Source organism: Pleurodeles waltl, chromosome 6 (assembly GCF_031143425.1).
Source record: "Pleurodeles waltl isolate 20211129_DDA chromosome 6, aPleWal1.hap1.20221129, whole genome shotgun sequence".
Classification (NCBI taxonomy): domain Eukaryota; kingdom Metazoa; phylum Chordata; class Amphibia; order Caudata; family Salamandridae; genus Pleurodeles; species Pleurodeles waltl.
Genome location: NC_090445.1, coordinates 1,590,706,380 through 1,590,729,715, shown reverse-complemented (window position 1 = coordinate 1,590,729,715; position 23,336 = coordinate 1,590,706,380). Strand labels below are relative to the sequence as shown.

General features: G+C 46.6%; 1 protein-coding gene across 1 annotated transcript in view; it reads left to right on the top strand.

Annotated features, from left to right (window-relative positions):
* The window catches only part of NOXA1 (NADPH oxidase activator 1), a 109,494-nt gene that overhangs the window by 41,863 nt on the left and 44,295 nt on the right, over nt 1-23,336 (top strand). The window contains exons 6-7 of the mRNA XM_069241411.1: nt 16,348-16,407; nt 17,863-17,900. Coding sequence (XP_069097512.1) covers nt 16,348-16,407; nt 17,863-17,900 — 98 coding nt within the window. The remainder of the gene's footprint in view (nt 1-16,347; nt 16,408-17,862; nt 17,901-23,336) is intronic.

Genomic DNA, 23,336 nt, shown 5'->3' with positions numbered 1-23,336 from the left:
ATCCCCTTATCGTAGCACCCCGCGCCGCTAACTCCCCACCTAACTTAGCCCAATTGCCGGGTGGGTGGGTGGCCAAATACCGCCCCGCTCAAAGGTCGGCGCGGAAAGAGGCCAATCCCTCGCCCCACACCCCTTTTAACCTCCAACCCTTAGACCCTCCCCCATACCTGGAGGCTATCCCGTTCTTTTGCACCACTTCCTGTCCTCCCGAATGCGCCGGCAGAGAGACTAGAGCGAGTCTCTCTCTCCGTGGGCCCCTCCATCGGGACACACTTACAGTGACACCAATCAGTAGTGTAAAAGGTCATTTATTTAGGACAGGATTTAACCAAATTACATCATTTAACTTTCAACGTATACACCCCAACTTTACCAGAACCCCAACCCTTTAAGATTTCCTCGCTCATCTTTCTCACTTCCAAACCTGCATTTCACTTCCCCTCCCCTAGACACTCCCCTTTTCCTTTCATGCCCTACTTGCTTCGTGCATCGCCCCTTGTTTTTTCCCTTGGAAGGGTGGGCAAGCCCGCATCTGGCTCTCCACCCTCCCCCATCTACTGCCAACCAGCAAAACTCACTTGGCGTTTTGCTGCCCCACCCTGAAAAAAAATCATTGAACACACTACTGCAACCTCAACCACTTACACTTGTTCTCTAAACCACAACATATCTCCTCACAACTCCCCTGCCAACAACCTCAACTCTGTTAAATAATATGCATTTCCCAACTGAGACAAGTGCACCCCGTCCGCTCTGAACAGTGCCTCATCTTGTTCCTTAATGTCCTCATGCCTCAAAACTTTTATCCCCTGCGACCAACAAAATACCCTCATTGCCCTGTTCAGTTTCTTGCGAGCCCGCTCCATGGCTCCATGTTTAACTGCCCCTTTCCAAACTCGTCTGGGCACAAAGTCTGTCCATACCAAACAGGTACAATGTAACCTCTGTTTTAGGAGTTCCAAATCTCTCTGCATGTGTTGCAGTAGTGTGAGCCCTGATTCTCAAGGTAATTTTCCCCCAGATGAATCAGCAGTAAATCTGGACATCCCCAGTTCGGCAAACTAGCAGTAATAAACAGAAGCAGACTTCCCCACCTCATGCCGCTTTTGCCCGACCAGAAAACTTCATGATGTCTGCTAGGCAGTCCCAGCGCCCTGCCGTAAATCTGTTTTTCTGCAAACTTCGCTGCCCAGTGAATAAAGGAATGGCCGACCAGCCATGTCACCATCTTGTCCTTCTGTGGGCCAGCCACCCATCCTGCAAAGAAAAAGAACTGTAAAGGTTGTCTCAGAACGAAAACCCCATCCAAAAAATGTGAGTCAGCTAACTAGCCATGCAGCCTCTAAGCAAAACTGTGTTGCGGCCTCACATAGCGCTCGCAGCATCTAGATTTCCATCTGCCTATGGCCCTAATTCTATCCCAGTCCCAGCTCAAATGAGCCGCCGCTGTAGCTGCCCCAATCCTGAATGAATGCGTTCCAAAATCCAGCGGTTGCCGACCTGTCCACTTCAGAGCCATCCTCAAAACCTGCAACAGCTGGTAGCTAGTAAGCTTAGCCTCTGTCCCGTGTACAAACACACCACTCTCCCCTGTCAGGCGTTGCCTTTGCTTAAAACTCATCCATTCCCACACCGGGCACGCTGCCATATCACCACCTTTTTCGAGCCATACCCATTTCCCTTTCCCCAACTGATCAGTCTTAGAACGCCTTAGCCAAATCCCCAAACGGTCCCCATGCAAGCAAACCTCCTTGACCTTCACACCTACCCCAAGCAATTCAGACACTCGAAACGCTCCAAAAAACATCCAAACCATACACAAACGGAATAACGCCAACTCATATTCATCAGTGCAGGATACAGGCAGCACATGCAATAGCTCTAAAAGTAGATCAAAAGTGATGGGCTCTCTAGGTGACCTATCCCTAAACCTGCCCCAGCGTTTCAGCATCTTACCCAGCAAATCATTACGTGCTGGATCGGAACCAAAGAAAAGTTTCCCGTAAAAAGAGACCCAAGCCAATTTGCCCCCAATGGTCGCTGGAGATAAACCTTCCCCATCAGAAAAAGCACGAAGCGCAACTCGCGTGACTCAAGATCCTGATGGCACTGTGACCAAAAATTGCCTAAACACAACTCAAAAGATTGAAACTCCAACCATGCAAGCCTATAACTCTGCCGAGTGGATTCCGCTAAGGACATCTCCACCAGCCCAGTGATCATCATGCCCCCACTCCCAAATGTCTGCGTGGACCGCAGTCTTGCTCCGCTCCGCTCCTGGCACCAATGTGCAAAAACGTTGCCACTGTGAACGAGACAGGGAATCTGCATTCTCGTTGTAAACCCCAGGTATGTGTGCAGCTTTAAAAATAACATTTAAAGACAAACAACGAAGCATAAACTGCCGCAATAAGCGCAAAACTTTGAGGTCCCTTGCTCGCTGTCTGTTGACTAGTTTAACGACTGTCATATTGTCCACCTGAAAAACCACTGTCCTGCCTGCCCCCAAACTGCCAAGGCCACCAGAAGTGGAAAAAACTTGAGGAAGGCAATGCTCCTCCCTTGCTGCAGCCACTGCGTAGGCCATGGATCCGCGCACCACCTCCCGTCCCAAAAAAGTCCAAAGCCAGAAGCTCCCGCCGCTCTGAAAAAAATTGGACTTGCCACACTGTATCGGTGTCACAGAAAAACATGGATACCCCATTGAAATCTGCCAAAAAGGTTTTCCACACCTTAATGTCCTCTCTCAGACCTGCTGAAACTCGTATCCTGTGATGTGGCAGCACCGCCCCTGACATAGCTAACCCCAAACGCCTGACATAGCTAACCCCAAACTCCTGCAAAAGGTCCTTCCTCCCCTCACGACCTTGCACGCGAAATTAAAGTAGCCCATCAGCTTCTGAGCAGTCCGCAGGTCAATCTTGCGAAGCACCCGCACCATAGCCAGAAAAAACAACATCTCTTTTACCTTTGGCGCCGGCAACCTAGCCACCAAAGTGTTCGCATCCAATTCTATACCCAAAAAGGTTAGGACTGATTGCGGCCCTTCTGTCTTTTCTGGAGCCAAAGGCACTCCCGCCTGTTGAGCTAGTTCCTGAAAGGCCATCAACGCCCGCCCACAGGCCCCAGAAGTGGCTGTCCCTACAAAAAGAAAATCATCCAAAAAGTGAGTCACTGTCCGATGCCCACTCTGCCTGACAAAAACCCACTGTAGGAAGGTACTGAAGGTTTCAAAAAGTGCGCAAGAGATTGCACAACCCATGGGCAGCACCCTGTCAACATAAATGGCCCCATCCAGCTGCATCCCTAGCAGGTCAAAATCCGCTGGGTGTATTGGCAGCAGCCTGAAGGCAGACTGGATATCACATTTTGCCATCTCAGCAGCTCACCTGCACCCTCTAACCAACTTGATGGCATCATCAACTGATGAGTAAACCACCTTGGTGTCTTCTGGTGCGATAAAATCATTGACAGAAGCTCCCTCTGACCAGGACAAATGATGAATCAGATGGAACTCGCCTGGGGCCTTTTTGGGCACCACACCCAAAGGGGATATCTTTAAATGAGCACTTGGCCCATCGTAAAATGGCCCTGCAATTCTCCCAAGCGACACTTCTTTCACCAATTTGGCCCGCACCACCTGTGGCTGTTCTTTGGTGGACCGCAAATTGTCTGCCCATCTCCTACCTCGAGGACCCTGATAGCCCACCCGGAAACCTTCTCGAAAGCCCCACTCCAACTTACAAGCCTTATCGGAATCTGGATAAATGCGTAACCAAGGCAGCAGGGTCTCCAGCCTAATTGGCGTAGGACCCTTTTGGTGCAGTAGCACCCTGCATGTCTCGTCCTTTGGACGCCCTCCATTGCTCTGCTGGGTTGGCGAGGGAAAAACATTGAGTGACTGGGTGACGACCCCCACAGTTGGAGCAGTCGTGTTTGAACCTACAGGGCTGCCGTGAACAGAAACCTTTATTGAAGTTCCAACATGCCCCCATGGTGAGCACTGGGGTCCTAGTACCCACGCCCACCCCTCCCTGGGTGGGGCCTGAAAAGGCTTGTACACTACGGGCAACCCACTTGCAGTATGTGTAAACACAGAGGATTGAGCAGACGCCATCCATTGCATCCATAGTTATGGATCTACATCCCCCCATGGCTTCTCAGGATTGACGCTCACCCTAGCCCTGATATCTTCGTCGTAGCTCAGCCATGCGAAGCCTCCAAAATGCATCTGGGCCTTTCGTATAATGTCCATATGTTTGAAAAGCGCTATGGCTCTGTCTGGGTATTTCTCACAATAAATACTGGCAAAGATCAAAAAGGCTGATGTCCAATTATCCATCATGATTGGTACTCTAGGCCTGCGTGCTAATTCCCACTCCTCTTCCTTGGATCCCTCCTTGGCCTGGATATCCCTGTGTAGGAGCTTAAAAACATCCACATATTTGTGTTTTCAAATTCTCGCTTTCGTTTTGTCCGCCACATGCAAACCCAAAGGCATGGCCAAACCCTGTAAGGAAGCCGCTTCTTGTGACCGCCCCCTTCCTTGTCATCAGCCCCCGTTACCTCCCCTGACTTCTGATTGCCCGCTTCGGTAACCGTTATGGAACTGGCCTCCTTAGCTTTTGTCGTGTCTCCACATTGCCCTATTCCATCCATGGCTGTCTCAAGCACTGAGCCATCCCCTCCCCCAATGGACTTACGCGTGCATGAACTACTGGCGACCGCACCATCCCCCCCAAACCGACCACCATCACCCCTTACCTCTGTCTTGTGCCCCCAAAGGCCGTGCAACCTTCTTAAAACCTCGAACCTGCGCCATCACTTGGCGCACTTCCGTTGGCCCGTCAGCAGACCCAGGATCCTGTAAAACAAAAGCAGAAGAGGTTGCCCCGCACTTGCGCCCTCGCCCCCCCCTTGGCACCGCTCACCTCCTCCTCACGAATCTCTCCTTCTTCCCATTCATCCACTTCCTCATCATAATCGGGATCAAACGCCTCGTCAACATCACACTCACACCTGTTAGCGAAACCACCCTTCAGTCTTGATGTCATCTCAGAGGTTTCTTCTTGCCCCTCATGGTGCAAACCATCCTTGCAATACCCACGATCCAGCGGCGCAGAGAAGGCCACCGAAGACCCCTCTATTGCTTCAGACCAACGTGCCGGGGTCGTGTTGCGCCCTGTTGGTGTCGCCTTCTTTCTGCCAACCTCAGCTGCTGGCATTGTTCTACCTTTCCCCACGTGGCAGTGTGCACCACTGGGGCTTCCCGCGCCGACCGGCCCTCCGGCCGCACAAGCCTCCTGGCCCCTCCCTTCCTCTACCGACCCTTGAACCTGACGGCTGTGGCCCCCTGGTGTTGGTGCCTTCTGCCGCCCTCTTAAACAGCCTGCCCTGGGCCCCGGGCCCCTGCCTCCTCTCGGTCCTTACACAACTGGGCCCATCTTGCCTCGGTCTCCGCCACAACGCAGTGTTGCTCTCTGATCCTGGCTTCCAAATCCCATGCCTCAACCTGGTCCCAGCAACCCGGCCCCTGGCATCCCTGTAGGCACCAGTCCCTCTGTCCCCGTCCCCCCGGCCCCTACCTTGAGCTTCTTACCCTGTCTATTCACTAGCTTGGCCTTGGCTGACCGCCTTTGCCCTTCGCAGCATACTTGCAGCGTTTTTTGACCGGGGCTCCGGGGCCCGTAATGTGAGGACAAGACAGGTCCAAAGGTGCCCATATATTGCTGGGCACAGGCAGAGGCTGATCACCTGTCTCTGGGTGTGTGTCAGGTCCCTCCCCCGTAAGCATAACCATCTGGTGCCCTGGGGACACAACATGAGAAAAAACGGGGCCTGCCTCACTCCTAGCCCCCTCTGCCTCCTGACTTGGTCCTTGATTCCCTATATTTTCTGTGGGGGGCTTGAGGCGCTTCGCGCTCGCCCCCCGAGAGGTTCACAGAGCCCTGAGGCCCCTCCCCATCCATGTCCCCCTTCCCGATCCGGGGAGGAACATGCGGCTATAACTGCCGCTACCCGGCTCAGCCTGGTCCAGGACACCAGGTGTGAGTAGATCGTCTCGTCGGCTTCACCGAGGACGCGAATCGCGGCCTTTACTGCCTCAGCATCGTGGCTGGTTGCCATGGCGCTGGAGCAGTGATAGCGGCGGAAAGCCGCATAGTCAATTACAGCAAGGCCGAAAGCCTCGCTGGTACCAAGATGTTTTTTGCCCGTGTACACTTGCCTGCTCACCTGAAAAAACACCCGGACGTGGTCAAATTCTGCCCCGATCAAAGGTCGGCACGGAAAGAGGCCAATCCCTCCCCCACACCCCTTTTAACCTCCAAATCTTAGACCCTCCCCCATTTACCTGGAGCCTATCCCGTTCTTTTGCGCCACTTCCTGTCCTCCCGAATGCACCCGCGGAGAGACTAGAGTGAGTTTCTCTCTCCGCGGGCCCCTCCATTATGCTGGTGATTTGCATGGCGCTTTAGTTGGCTCGGTTCCTGTGCGCTGCATGTCGACCGTTACTGGAGAGTGGTCGTATCTATGGCATAGGGACTGATTTACTCGAGGCCCTCGTTATTTGTTGCTCGGGGTTAGATGTAAATACAATTTCTGTTCTATTTAGTTATCCTACTTTCTGCAGTAAAACGCAAGCCTCCAATTTTCCCTGTACTTTGTGCTCTGCAAATTTGGAGAAATGTGAACAGACGAAACTGGTATGAAATGAGGAATGTGTGTGGAAATAATTTCCCACTACTCAGCATGGTATCTATCATTCCCAGCAGAAAATTCATGGTCACTTTTCTCCAGGGAAAAACTGCAAGGCGCAGGGGTGGATGTCCCCCCCAGGATGAAATTACATCTCAGTATTTGCAGTTTAGTGTAATCGAGACCTAGATATAGAGAAAACGTCCATGAAAACACATCTTTTATACACATCTATTTAAATGCCATCAAACCCATGCATTTGCATATTTTTGTTATTTTTAAAACAACACGCCACCAGAGATGGTTTTACTACATAACTCAGTATCTTGTTTGTAAGGTGTCACAAAGGCCTGGTATTTCGACTGCATTCTGGTATTTGTAGTTTTGCTATTCCTGTTATGCAATCCAGTACTAGAATTCTCAGTACAAGAAAGAGGATTTAATCATCAGCTACTCATAATTCACAAGGGACTACTTGAGATCTCTGTTATTACTAGTAGTTACATTTGAGGAACATTGTTACCTGACACATATTGATGATGAGTCGTGGGTGATGTTAATCTTGTGTAAAACAAAAATTACCACCCGGCACAAATATTGACTAAAAGAATATCGTGGGACAGAATGTTTCAGGTAATAATATTGTTTTTTAGGTAGTTAATATCTTAAAAAATATATATATAGTTGTTTATAATATCGATTTTTCATTATTTTGTAATGTTGGCTACCAACATAAGGATAGGAAATGTTAAAGAAACTGCAGAAGAAATCAACATAGAAGCCAGCTGGGCAGCTTTGTTTTACCATATCGGTCAAGTATAGAAGGTCTTCCCAATACATATTGCTTGGTGCACGAGAACTGGAAAGTGTCTTAAAATACATATAGGGCAATTATCTTCCTTGCCCCTAAAAGACATACTGCGGAAAGCAAGATGATTGGATGTCATAGAATATAAGGGTATTATGATCCAGTTCTATCAGGACTCGTCCCAAACAGCCAGAATTAAAAAGGACAGACCGCCGAAAAATACAGATCAAGGAAAGATGGATTTTCCCTTTTACATTAGTATTGCATTTGAATTCAAAACATGAACTATCAGACTTAATTCCAAAACCAATGGGGAACGACATAAGAATGAAGTCAGAAGAATGAAGACAGAGCAGCAGGACAAGAAATGGAAGACACAACTAAAAAAGGAAGGAGAGTCTTAATATTGCACATAACAAGCAGGTAGCCAAGTGACTTTATGGGTACTTAAAAAGAACACTTTTAAATGTTGAGAGGCATTTCAGCATAATTGAAACTAGTAGAATGCTTTCATAAGAAACAGATTAAGAGAAAAGAGACTGTTCACAGGTGTGGATTCACCAAAGACCTTGGCGTGTTTCAGTTCTCCACACTATGAATATTATGGTGTTGTTGTATTGGGAACAGCTAGTTTGGTTGTGGGTTTGGGTGGGATGTGTTTGGGAAACCCATAGAAGAGTGATGATAACGTAGATGAGGTCAAGCACGAGTGACTGTACAATGGATCGGATGGGAAAGAATAGAGGACAGCAACAAATACTGCTAGACTATATAGTACTTCTACTTACCTGGCATGATAGAAGATTAATGTCCACAGACAAATGCCACAAAATCTGACAATTTCATTTGTCTACAAGAGACCCATTCACTAGCCAAAGTCAATTGACTTATGTCGCATGAATTGTTTACCTGCCAAAGTTCACGCCAGCCAAACAAAAAGTGAATGCAGTATTGGTTGCTGTCACAAAGATATCACATTTGAAAGAGGGGGAGTAACAACTGATAAAAACGAGAAATAAAATGCTCTTGGTGAACTGGAAAGTGGGAATGCAATGTTAGTGGCCTCTTAAGCTCCCATATCTAATTAGAATACCCATCTCATGTCCTGGAAATTATACAAAACAAAATGATCAGAGAGATTATATGACTGCTGACTTCAATATTCTACCTAATCTGGCAATAGATAGACATGCCCCAAACAGGTATCTGAGTTGTAGGATGTCTCATCTCATAACTAATGCCATAGCAGACTTGGGACTGCTAGGTATTTAGTGAAATACTCACCATTCCGAAAGATAATTCACTTTTTTTCTCACACAGGCATAGAGCCTTTTCCAGGATCGATATGATCTGGTGTACTGATCTACTAGAGCATCTGACAAGATCTGGATCTGTCTCATCACTGTCCCTGACCATGCCTTAGTTATGTAGGATTGATATATCAAAGAAACCCCCCTCGAAAAGAAGAAGCCATGGACATTTGATAGCAACATCCTAAAGGTTAGATTACTATAGTAAATTATACAAGGGACAAGTGCAGGACACCCATCATTTTGTCTTCTTTGATAACAACTTATAAGATGCCAGTGTTGCTCACACCCATAATTTTGACTTCTTTTATAAAAATGTAGACATGCCAGTGTTGGTCAACTCCATTGCGTTGACTCTTTTTGCAGCTTAGAGTTGTCAATGTTGTTCAACCAGAGTGTGGCAGTCTACAGCATGAGATAACATAGAAATAAAACTTAAAAATGAAAGAAATGCTGTAATATTGTGCTAATCTTTGTAGTTACTTCTTGTATTTGAAAAATCACCATGGAAAAACAGAGTTGCTTATTGGACATCCTCAACATATCCTCAACATTGCTCTTTAAAAACACAAGAGGAGGAAATATATCATAAATACAGCTCCGACCACCAATCCCAATATAACATCAGCAAAATTCATCAAGAAACTTTATCCCCAAAATTGAAGAATAGCCCATCCAACAGTGAAATAGAGCAGCACAAGTGTAAACCATAATCATTGTGCAATCCATAAAGTGCATATCCCCATGTAACTCTAACTACATAATGGGCTCAGAATCCATAACACAGACTCTACAAAGTGCTATATCCCGATCGCTACATGAAATACAAAATTACCATGATATTAACAAAAAAGCCTCGAAGGATGAAGAGCAGCCAGGTTTCTGCCATCTCTAAGATACTGTGTAAGAATCAACTCAGCCATGCAGCGGTGCCCAGATCCGTTCTTCCTGGCTTTCGTGCCCTTCCGAGTATACAGATTAAATACTGCCAGCAAGCTGACAACCATTGTGAAAAGGTCAAAGAGTCAGACCGAAGCAATACATAGCCGGAGCACCACCATGGCTATAAAGGTGAAGAACTGAGAAGACCCGGGGACAAGGTCAATATGAACTCTCATAAGTACTAACTGGAGGGTTAACGTGATATCCATCTCTCACAAGCTCCCAAATAATTTAACAATCTCCTTTTTAAGTATTTCAGGTTCAGGGCAAGAGCAAACATATGGATTAGATCTACTTCTGGAAGCTAACATAGCGGGCACGAAGTGCCAGCTGATCCCCCCCATCTAGCTATCTTTGGTGGTGTATAATAAAGATCAAACACAATTTTATAGTGCTGTGCTTGGAGACCGGCAGATCATAGCACTGTCCGACCAAGTTCGAGAGATTCAAGAAAAGAACAATCGAAGGTACCCAAATTCTTTTGCCATTTCTCCATCTGTTTCTCAAGAGCATCCAGAATAAGAGAATTCAAAATACTATACATTTTACTAATCGAACATTCCATTCCATTCCCAAGAAGCTCAATCAGCTCTACTTTTGAGAATCCACTTGGACCCCCATCTTTCCTGTAAAGAAAATCCTGAAGATATGTAAAAAAATCCCTATGGCTAATCATAAAGATATTCCTCAGCTCCTCAAAAGAAATAATCCGGTCCCCATCATACATGTCTCCTAACTTCCTCAGCCCCAGGCCACCCCAGGCATGAACACAGTGATAGTTACAAATTTCAGGGAGTACGGAATTGTTTTGAAGCAGAGTGCAATTGCTCAGTCGCCCCAGCCCTAATTTATTTTGAAGAGCGGTCCAGATCTTGACAGCGGCCTTGAGTATTTTAAACAGGACCTTCTTAAAATAACAGCATTCGACCTGTTTTAAGAATCCCCCTCGAGCTATTTCCCTAATCAGCAGACCATAGGCGGGGGGAACTGTATAATCAGTCCATTCCTCTTCACAGTGATCATCTAACAAGGACAGCATATATTGCAGAGCTCCTGACCAGTAATATAATTTAAAGTTTGTCATCTCCCTGGGTAGTGTCAAAAACTTAAGGGCCCTTCTAGTCTGGCCATAAGCCCAGATGACTCTGCATGCAAGCTCTTCCAATATCCCAAGCAACCGGCCCTCGAATTCCAACGGGATATCCCATAAAACATACAATATTTTGGGCAAAAATAGCATCATAATTATGTTGCACCGCCCCACAATAGACAGGTGAAGATTGTCTAGTCTCAGGAATTTGGTCTTAGCCCTCCCGATGACCAGTGCTAGGTTACCCTCCACAATTTTGTCTAAGTCTGCCATATTGGTGACACTCAGATATACAGCTCTCTTTGTGCCCCACGCGTCTGTAAATTGAGTAAATCTGTTAATCACTACCTGCATCTTACTTTGATTCAGCAGATACCCAGTATATTCCCCAATATGTTCAGTCTCCACTATGTCCCCCACCCCGATCCATCGTGCCAATAACAACATCATCTGCATATGCAAGGACTTTGTGTCCCAGCCATGAGAATGCATTGACACAATACATTCATTAGACTCTAATGTCCTAAGTAGAGGATCAATGTAGTGGGCAAAAAAGAAGTGGAGAGCTCAGGCACTCCTGCCTAGTACCCCGCTGGATCTGGATCACATCAGACTGGCCGCTCATCAACTGTACCCTAGCAGAAGGCTTACAGTACACTACCCGCACTGCCTTGATAAAATCCTGCCCAATTCCAACACGGCTCATTACCTGCCACAGATACTTCCAGGAGACCCTATCAAATGCTTTTTCTGCATCTAACAATATCAAAGTCATAGGGTCTCCAGAGGCAGCCGCTGCATCGAAAAGAGTAATCACTCGACTGATACAGTCTGTCATCCCCCTTCCCGGGATGAACCAGTGTTGCCACAAGGAGACAATCTTACTTATATTTTGACTGAGCCTAGAAGCCAGAACCTTAGAGTATAATTTGGTGTCACTGTTTATCAAAGTGATTGGTCTATAAGACCATGGCTTCTGTGGGGGTTTCCCCTTGTTTTAAAAAGACCACTATGCTTTTTGAAGACCACAATTCAGGTACGATTTCTGCCTTTTTTTTAAATGCCAGAAAAGACCAACCTGGTCTGGGCCAGTTGTCCGGAAAAAAACTTTGTAAAATTCCAGCAGGATTTTATCAGGACTACCCGCATTCCTAGATGCCAGCTTTTTAAGACCAATAAGAATTTCCTCTTCAGTCATAGGTGCAAAAGAAGCTCTCGATCCTCTCTTCCTAACTTATTCACCAGAAGGGTCTCCACAGACTGCCAGCTATTCCCAGGGCCCAAATCTTTCTCCCGGTACAGCCCCTCATAGTATGCCGGAAAAACCTCCCAGATTTCATCCCAGCCAGTAACCAGGTTCCCCCGAGCATCTCTTATTTCACTGATCTCACCTTGATTTCTCTAGTACAAACTGCCAGGAGGTGACCCACCCGTTGACTATATTCATAACATTACTGTCTCCAGGCTAAGAATCTATCAGCCGCTTTTCTTGAAGAGATATCCATGATCGCAGCCCTAGCTTCAGGTACTTTATAACGAGCCACATCTCAATTGATCCATGTAGCGGCCGCAGAAATAAGTTGGGCCTCTGCATCCTCCAGAATGCCATACAATTCTGTAAGCTGTCAATTCTGTTTCTTTTTCCTATTCAGGCTGAAACTAAGCATCTCTCCCCTGATCCCGGCCTTGAAAGCATCCCAGACCATCCCGGGTGAGGCACTTCCCCTGTTAAATTGTAAAAGTACTGCTATCCAGCCATTCATATGTCACATATAGTCCTCGTCACTGAGCAGTGCTCTCTCAAAAGACCAATCCTACCCCTCCACCCGGATCTTTAAAATGAGTGGGTTATGATCAGACATAACCCTGGGGTATTTTTTTCGATCTTGCAAACTTTAAGCAAACTAGCCGAAGTGAGAAAAAAATCCAGCCGCAGATGTTTCTTGTGGGGGTGGAGGGGCAGAAAAGAAAGTGAAGCCAGGGTCTGGATCCTTCACCCTATGCGACACGTAACACAGCCCATGGTTTAGGGATTTAAAAACCTTAGGCTTCCTACCACTGTAAGCCAGGACCCCACTAGCCAAAAGCCCACCTATGAGATTGATATTGAAGTCCCCACAAGTTATGATTGGGGTTGGCCATTAGGATAATTCCATGGTCAACCAATCAAAGATGGCCAAATCATCTAACGTTGATCTGTAAACTGAGCATAAAGTGGTATAATGTAATGGCCCAATGCCCATATTTATCCGCAAGGTTATGACTTAAGCAGTCTAAGTCCTTTTGTGCCAAAATCACTACCCCAAGTGTCCTAGTGTCCTACAAGTGAAAATTCTAGAGTATAGAGCAGCTTTCTTCATGCACCCTTAATGTGTGTTTCCTGCAAGCAGAGGATATTTGCCCACAGGATTTTAAGATCCAGGACTACTTTATATTTTTTAGCACCATTGTTCGGTCCACATATATTTACTGTTGCTATACGGAGTTGAGTAAATTCAGAAGATCAGAATTATATGTTTCCCAAGCAACTCTATTTACCGCCCCTTGCATCCTTAGATCTTGCAAGATCCAGTAGGAATAAATAAAAAAAATAAAAAAACCTGAGGACAACCAACCTCCTCGTCTTGTGTTGTGATCCCGTTAACCCAAACCAGCTCTTCCCCTTGACCCCTTACTATCCAAGGTCTCCCTCCACCCCCCTGCCCTCCACCCCCACCATCACCCGAAAGCCTCCAGTCCTCCCCAGGCCAGAACGATGGATCCAGAGAGCACCCTCAGTGCCACCCATCCCCAACCACCCAACACTCCCGCAAATCCCCCAAGTGTAACCAACAAAAGATAATACACATCGAAAACGAAGGAAAAAATAGAATACACTTTTGATAAGTCAATTTACATAGATTCCTACTAGTCCGAAAGACGTATCCCACTGTCTTAATCATGCAGAGAAAAGTACTTTTCAATCTGAGTCAAGATACAGCCACTAACTTGTAGATTGTACCGTTCCCCCTCGCCCTTTCTCATAACAGACACAGAGTTAAAATATCCTGCAATATCTTTACTGGATCCGACCTGATGCCCAGATGCCCAGATGTCACTTCATTCAAATTCTCTGTAGGCTTAATTTCGGAAGTAAATGAGCGAGATTTGCCCTGGAAATTCACCTTCAGCTGGGCTGAGCTGGGCTTATCAGAAATGCTTCCCCCCAAACATCATGGAAGGGCTTTATCAACTGCCAAAGTCTCCATCTCCGCTCAACTGTTGCATGGCAGAAACCAGGTCTTACAAAGAAGGTCTGCCCATTGAAAGCCTGTTTAGCTTCCTGGTGGGCCTTTTCGAAGATTTCTTGCTGAAGCAAAAAGTTTTCAAAATAAACACGCACTGCTTTTGGTCATCCAGCAGCCTCATCCTGTGTTGACCTCTGCTTTGTAATCATCAGGGGAAAGTGGTGCACCCCCTGGACCGCTGCTTCCCAGTTCCAAGTACCAAGCTCAGGAAAAGCCCTCTTCAGAAGAGAGATCATGAAGGTCTGTATGTCCCTCCCTTCGACCCCATCCTCGATGCCTAGAAATCTCAGGTTATTCCTCCTTTGACGATTCTCAAAATCTTTGATTTTCCATAAAACATCAGCAAGTTGAGATGTATGCGTCTGTTTGATCTCTAAGAGCCCCCAGGTTTGACTCCAATGCTATGGTGTGGTCTTCAACTGCAAAGGTCCTTTCCCATATCTCACTACACTCTTTGCTGATTTGCCTTATTGCCTCTTGCAGGTTTTTAGTAGCCACCTGCGTCCTCCAGCTATCATTGCATGTTTCCTTTTGATGCTGATTGATGGACTGATAGATAAGACTCAGCAAAGGTTCTTCACTTCCGGGGCAAGATACAGGGTGACTACATTCCAAGGGGGAATGTGCTGGTTGCTGTTCCTGATCATCGTACACCTTCTGCGTTGTGGAATAATCCAATTTCAAAGAACAGGGAACATTGCCCCCCTTCTCAGGCTCCTCCCATTTGATCTGCCTTTTAAACGTTTTCTTACACTTAAGAGTCCCAGCCATGGCCATCAAGCATGATTCTGCAAGTTCCTCTGAACCGCTGATGGAACTTATCTCAGACTGAGGTGAACGTAAATTAGCAAGGTCACTGGGGGTAGATTGTGAAGAATCCAACCCATTAGACAGAGAGAAGAATGTATCCCCTGAACCAGTGGATCATCTTTTGCTTTCTGCTTCCCCTTCAGATTTCTGTAGTAGGGATACTTCCTTCCATGACGCCTAGAAGAGTGGGCCTCTTTCCAACTTCCCCTCTTTCCTTAAGTAATACGGAGTCCTGAAAGAGTTAGGGCACCATCTCCAGATCCCCCCTCTTGCTGAAGTCTTACCCTGGTATAAGGGCCCCTGCCTGTATCCCTGTCTGCCCCCCCCCCCGGGAATTCTTTTACTTCTCAGCATAACATTCACTAACCTGTGTCCGGTCCGCAGCGCCCGACTCCTGAGATCCTTTAGAAGGTCGAGGTAAGGGACCATTAGGGTCAGCTCCCATCGCAGAATAACCAGAGTCACCAGTTGCCACAGCAACCATAGAGGACTCTGTAGCAGGTTCCTCATGGTGGCTATTGTCAGTAGGAAGGCCTTTTTCTGAAACACGATTTTGAGCAGTGCCTGCTGGTCTGGGGAGAGTGGGGGTGCTGGGCCTGTGTATAAAAAATCTGCTACAGAGCTTATCGACCCTCTACACTCCTACTGAGCGGGAGCTTTCAAGTTCACTGAGCCTCGCGGCTTGCTCTCCCTTCTTCATGCCGATGCCATGCGCTGCTTTTACCCAGTGTTGACTGCCTGTAAAACGCTGAGGGGCTCCCAACCGCACTCCTTTTGGTGGTATCCTCCTTTTCTCAGTAGCTGGAGGATACCCGGCAAACGTATGTGATTCCAGAACGGTCCGAGTGTGGCACGACCTGCAGATGGGCATTTCGGTAGCACGTTGGGAAATTGCCACCACCCTCCACGCTAGAAGACAGACGTCCGACTCTGTACAGCTTAGCTGCGAAGGGTTTCAAATGCCACCAGCTCGACTGCATTCCGCACCTTCCAGTGTGCTCTCCTTCTCTGTTGGAACAACCTACAGCTGGTGCCAGGACTGGTGAGGAGTGGCTCGCAAGGCATGTTCCACAGTCGCCGTTTTGCTTCCTCTCAACGCATTTCAAATTATACTATTTGGGGCAGAGTTTGTATTCCATAGATAACAACCTAAACCTCTTTCTAACACCTACAGCTGTGTGTAATTATTTGTTAACTCGAAGTAGCCCACATGGCCATTCCAATATCTCCATGGTACTTCAGCGTTCCATGTTGACTGTAGTTAGATTCCATACTGTAGACAGAGATATGTCTGCTGTGTGGCTGTCTGTGACCTTTTAATAAACTCTGATTGCATGATATTCTACATTTGTCAATCCAGACTTTCCTCAGTGCCTAAGGATTTTAATTTTGTTTTTTTGGCAGGTAATTTCTTCAGTGATCCCCAATGATGGGTACATTGGATTTGAGCCTCTTCGACCACAGGTAAGTTGATGAGGTCTTATAAAGATTTTCTTCACATGCCCATTTCCATAAAGTAGAACATTCAATTCATGATAACCTATTCTGTCAGCCTGTCAATTACCATTGATGCAAATGCTTCCATTCAGGAAATTGGAAGTGTGAGACCCTATCCTTTCTGTAGGTAGCCTGTGGTACTTGGTGTGTTGTGTTTGTGTTCTGTATGATGTAAGGTATGTGTGGTGTATTCTGTCTATTATGTTACATTGCTGGGTGTTAGTATAGTGCAGCATTCATCAATTATGTGACCTTTCAGAACTTATGCAGGTTGATCTGCAATTGAATTCTCCAACAGAGGTTTCCAATTGAGGGACGATTATTCTAAAATCCTCTTTGGGGTTGGTTTGTGGTTTGAGGGGGAGGGTTATCCTTTTGGCGGTGCTCAATTAGGGGGTAGGTCTTGATACCTTCTACCTTAACCTATGTGAGTGTGTGGTGAGTCTTTGCATGGTGGTATACAGTGGGGGGTTCAGGGTTTCAACCCTCCTCCTCCCTCCACCTCACTCATGTCAGTTGATGGCCACCTGTCACAAGTTTTGTTCAAATTAAGTGCTTCTAGCAAGTGTTTTTCTGATGGGTTTGGAAAACTAGAGTGGTTCGCTCTATGGGGTTGGCTGTACTGACTGATCTAGTACAAGCAGTAAATACACTGGTGAGGGATTAGCATCTATTCTTGCTGGTTTGTATCCATTAAGGTAGGCTGCAAGATGTTTGTAGGCTATCTATTGTTGTTCTGAGGATTTATTATTATTATTTTATGCTTTTGTTCATCGAGTGCTCAAGTTGTTTAGACAGAGTGTTAGTGGAAGGGTGCAAAATATGTCTATGTTGGATGCTTTGTGAGCCTTATTGGTGTAAGCAGGGGATGCCACATGTCCCCGGATGTCAGATGGAGATTGCAATAGGAGAACCCTGCTGCACTGATGTGTGTTATTGGAAATGGCAGGTGTTGTTGTTTTGCAATAGAATGATTTGTGGTGATGAGAAAAAATACATCTTGTAATATTGGTTGTAGTGTGATGTTATTTTCAGCTCAGATTGGGTGGTAATTCCCATGTAGATAAGGGAGGTTTTAGGCTACAAAGGAGTGGGATCTCTGAGGAAGTGCAGGGTAAGTGTGCTGGCTGTGTGACCTGGTATGTTGTGTTTTTGTATTGTATGTTATTTATGTGTTGTCTTGAAATGTACTGTGGTGTTGTATCATGAAGAGATTGAAGGGGAAAGGTAGCTAAGGGGGGTGGAGGGACTGAAATGTGTTATTGAGTGTGCAGTGATGTTTAGGTTTGTTGTGTATTGATGAAGTGCAGAGGAAATATAGCTGGACTTGATATCTCATCATTGGATGCAGCTATCCTGGACGTCTAGTCATGGTGGGTGGGTGATTATTATAACCATGTGGCTTTCTTTTTATTTCTACAGAAACCTGGATTTTATGAACCCTGCCCAGATACTCTGCAGTAAGTAGTCATTGATCGAATTTGTTAGACAGACATAGTATTACTTTTGTCCAGTAATATGGCTATTGTCAATTCAGCTGAGTTGCAAAATTACATCCTAGAGTGCTTTAAGATTCTGTTTGTTGTGAAAGTACCATCAGGTTCCCTTCAGCAGAATACAGCATAGATCCTGGGATCTGACCCACAGTTGTTTCTCTTCCATTTTGCCTTATGGAGTCAAAGGTGACCCGTAACTATTTACTTCTCAGAAAAAACTACATATGAATCAAAGAACAGTGATCAAGTTGCATTATATGGAATGGGTGCCATGTATGGTGGTTTAGTGAACTAATGCAGAAACCTGTGTTTGATCTCACAGGCACAGGTTTATATTCTGGTGGAGCCACTCAGCCTTTCGTCTTATGATGGTTACTGTGAACCATATGTACCAAGTGTACAAGGGCTTTGCACTAGTCCTCATCCCCATTGAATACTGCAATCTTAGGTTTTATGATGTCCCAGCCACAAATACGGCTAAACTCCAACAGGGTCAAAATCATGTAGCCATCTTATTCCTGGCCTGCAGCATATGGACCACATTGCCGCTGTGCTGGTGCCTCTAAACTGGCATAAACCCCTAAATTAAATTATCCACAGCAAATTTTCTGTCCACCCAATGAGACATTAACATTTAGGTAAAGAAGACCACATTGCATAGGATGAACGGCCAGCCGTTGTCTCTCTGCCTCAAAGCACATTTGGCTAAACTCTGAAAAGAATAGAAAATCCACTTATATAAACAGGCATATGACTGAATAAAAAGTAACAGACCTGTGTCGTCTGAACCTGTCTTTTCCTTTACTACCCTGGACATGCCCAACCTGCTGAAATTATCTGGAGTTATTTACTGCTTTGTTTGTGCCAGTATTTGCCAAAGGTCTCTATAGAGACTCCTTCCTGACAGAGTCCAGCAGGATGCAGACTTCCTGTGTGAGAGGCCCACCCAGACATAGGGGGTCATTCTGACCCCGGCGGTCTAAGACCGCCAGGGCCAGGGTCGGCGGGAGCACCGCCGACAGGCCGGCGGTGCCCCGCAGGGCATTCTGACCGCGGCGGTTCAGCCGCGGTCAGAAGAGGCAAACCGGCGGTCTCCCGCCGGTTTACCGCTGCCCTTAGAATCCCCCATGGCGGCGCAGCTTGCTGCGCCGCCATGGGGGATTCTGACACCCCCTACCGCCATCCTGTTCCTGGCGGTTCGCCCGACAGGAACAGGATGGCGGTAGGGGGTGCCGCGGGGCCCCTGGGGGCCCCTGCCGTGCCCATGCCAATGGCATGGGCACGGCAGGGGCCCCCGTAAGAGGGCCCCGCAAAGTATTTCAGTGTCTGCTAAGCAGACACTGAAATACGCGACGGGTGCAACTGCACCCGTCGCACCCCTGCAACTCCGCCGGCTCAATTCTGAGCCGGCGTCCTCGTTGCAGGGGCATTTCCTCTGGGCCGGCGGGCGCTCTTTTGGAGAGCGCCCGCCGGCCCAGAGGAAATGTCTAAATGGCTGCCACGGTCTTTTGACCGCGGTGCGGTCATTCAGCGGCGGTACCTTGGCGGACGGCCTCCGCCGTCCGCCAGGGTCATAATCAGGCCCATAATGTATTAATTAGTTATCAGTAATTCCATCACTTTGAGTCCATAGTAATTACAAAATGAGGCACATAGCAGCAGTTTACCAAATTGCATTTCAGATTGAAAAAGAAAGTTGAAAAACTTTGTCCCCAAATCTGCTAGAGACTTCAAGCTATGGATTCCTTACCTTAGAATATTCCCCAAGCCACAGACTGGATCCAGAAACCTTTTATGAGCAGTACCTCTTTGCGCCATTTAGTGGCATAATTCAGCTCTGTGTGGCTCCAGAAGTAATATGAGCGGTGCATATATAGGCACCACTCTAGCGCACTGACGTCAGTTCTTTTCTTTCTGTGCCAGTCGGTGCAGATCCAGGAAGAGATACACTATTCTTTTTTGATTGACCCTTTTTTTTACTTTTGACTGTGTGACACCTGTCACCAGCTTATGTCAGTGACAGAGCCACATTTGGTGTGACTCTGGTGTCCGTAGTGTGACCACAAAGCCAAAACCTGCATTGATTGCCATGCCATGCACCCCAAGGCCTTGAGGAAGCAGTCCCTTAAGCTCCTCAGCGCTCAACGCACAACACTCAAGATCTTGGTCGGGAGGACGACTCACTGGATAGAGCGATTTAATCGTCTGTGGCACTGAGACGCCATGCCTGGCTGTGAACCACTGGCTTTTCAAGGGATGTCCAGGCTTCTCTCATGGACAGGCCCTTTGATGGCACTCGGCTCTTCAGAGATAAGGCAGACTCTTCGCTGGAGTGCTTCAAGGACAGTAAGGCCATGGGCCTATCCATGGACCCTCATCAATCCCAGTCCACCTGTCGTCCCTCTTGTGGCCATGGATGAGGCTTCTAACCACATCTTTACCTGTCTAGAGACCATGACCAAGAGGCTTCCCAACCTTATTGTGGCAGTGGATGCAGTCCCCACAGACCATGTGAGACTTCCAGGCAGTTGTTAAACCAGTTCCCCATCCTCCCCTCCCCGTTGGTAGCCACAGCCAACAAACCCATTTAGATTGCCCTTTCAGCACCATGGGCACTCAGCGGGAGGCAGGATACCTGACCACCTGCACCACCAGCAGTCAGTAACATCTGACACGTGGGTTTTGCAAATTGTCCAAAAGGGCTACTCTCTCCCTTTTCTGGACACCCACCCCCACACATGCAACCCATTTATGACAAGATGACGAACGACCATCTCTCTTTGCCTTATCAGGAAGTGTTGGCTCTCTTGGCCCAGGGAGCCATAGAGAAGGTGCTGGCATCAGAAGTAGGGTGTGGTTGCTATTACTTCTACCTCCTGGTGCCCAAAATGGATGGAGGACTTCATCCCATCCTCGACCTGCACCTTCTCAATTTCTTCCTGAAGAAGGAAAAATTCAAGATGTTCACTCTCCCTCAGATTCTGTCTGCCCAGGACCTGGGAAACTGAATGGTTGCATTGGTCTTCCAGGATGCATACTTCCACATTCCCATCCTGTCTGCCCACAGACCCTACCTGCAGTTTGCAGTTGGCCAATAGCATTTTCTGGTGATCGTGGAAAATAGGAATGTGTAGATAGATATTCTGTAGGCTGACAGCTATCACAAAGTCTCCCAGCATTACCACTTAGTTGTCTTTCTGTGTATATTACATGTTGATATAGATATACTTTACCTAAGCATTGACAACATTCAGATCGAGCACAGGCCTGTAACTCCTGAAGGGTTTTCTACTAGGAATATAACTGAATAAAATTGGTTTCCTTTCTCTGACCAAGGGACTGGTGAAATGACTTTTTTTTCCAACAGTGATGAAATTCCTTTCCACAACCTGCCTTTCTTTGTGGGAGAAGGAGTAATGATGTATCCGAAGTCTTGATGCACAGAGCCAAATTCAATGACATAACCTCTGTGAATTATATTTGGCATCCATTGGTCTATAGCATCCACCCTGAGGCATTGAGAAAATTCTGAATATAGCCTCCAACTGGAAGCAATTCCTCTCTCTGTCCATGATAGGACCTCTGACCTATTAGATCTGACTGCTGTGAGACAGAATCCAGCTTCCTCTTTGACTGGAATGTTTCCTGTAAGATGATCTTGAGAAGGAATATTTCCTAGAACCACTATATGACTGAGATAATGAAGTCTTGCCTTTGTATGGGAGAGCATGCTTTCTGTCTGTAAAAGCCTTTGTTACCAGTTGAAGCCACTCTTGCTCAGGGAGGGAAGCTTGAACCATGCTGTTGTTTTGTAAGTGTGTCAGGTTTATAGTCTCTTAGACAAACATGGCATCTTGACAGAATTGAAGCTCCTGATATGAAGGCTGATGCTTTGATAGTATTGCATGAAATATATGAGAAGCTAGAGAAGCTAATCTGCTGCTCCATATGGACTAACAACCCTTACCCTCTTGCATTGCACTGCCCAAATATTCAGTCTTTAACAAGAGATTGAGCTGCATAAAGCAGCATATGTCCCAGCATTGGCCATCGGGTTATTGACATTTTCAAATCCTTTTTAAATCTCTTGTCCACTGGATCAGCTGGGGAGCAATCCCCTTTATTATCAGAAGTGCGGCAATAAGTGTAGCAAGAATAGAGTCAACCTTGAAAGAATGAGGGAGAACGTCTTCTGCATTGTCCAGCACATGCATGCTTTGCAAAAAACGTGGCATGTTAATGTGTTCTGGATCTTTCCACTTTTCTAGAGTTATGGGACAAATGTATTAACCATTTTATTGGATGGTTGCAAACACTCCAATTAAGCTTTTATGGCTGTTAAAATGCTTTCTCCTGTGTACGTATTAATAGGAGTCAAAAAAACGTTTTCTAATTCCTAAAATGGCAATCCAATTGGATACTTATTCAGTATCTGGAAGGGCCGTGTTGCAGGTGTGCCTTCGAAATACCGAAACGGGCAAACCTGCCCTTTCCCTTCTGGGGGCTGGTCTGACAAAGTTGCCTGGGCTGCTTTGGGTTCCAATTCCCATCCTGGTTTTGCCTAAAGGAAATGGACCCTTTGAGGGTTTATTTTCATTACCTACATTTGGTAATGACAGTAAAACAGTGCAGCATTGACATGGTGAACTCGCGGTCAGTGATTTTTTGCCACCAAGGCCCTCATTGCACATACAAAGTGGTACAGTGTTAAACGTTGTGAAATAAGAGAATTTTGTGCTGGTACACCACAGCGTGAGAGCGGATCATGTGCTTTGTGAAGTCCTGAGTAGATGAAAGTATGATGGAGACAATTTTATCTGATTACCGAAGTCTTGTACTAGTCTTGGAATTCAGATTTTTGTATTGTGGTCCAGTGTGTATTGAGGACCAGTTTGGGGGTAAAGCCCCAGAGACTCTCACTGCAACCAGGCACCAGAAAACCTGTCTCAGTACAGTTTCAGGCTATGACTGCCCATTTTGTTGTGCACACCCAAAATTAGATTTATGCTCACGTCTGCAATTTGGAAAACTAGGCTACCATACCAAAGATAAGAGTTTCATATACTGGTTCCTTTGAAGCAGGATACCCACAATTGAGAGAAGGCATTTGTGGGAAGAGCACATTATACAAGCACAGGTATGGCCTTTAGCTTGGTGGTGCAGCACTTCACTCCGCTTTCACTGAGAGACCCAAACCAACAAAAGTGCTCACAGATCACGAAAAAGAACCCATGTCTGCCAGGAAAAGACAGGTGGTGGTAAGCACTTCACTAGGATAGAAATGCCATGAAGTGAACCTCTTTGGTGCCTGGTTTCTGTAGAAACACAGCCTTATTTGACCTTAGCATGGCTTACCTAACATCACAGCAAGGTCCAAGTCCAACCTATCGATGGAGATGT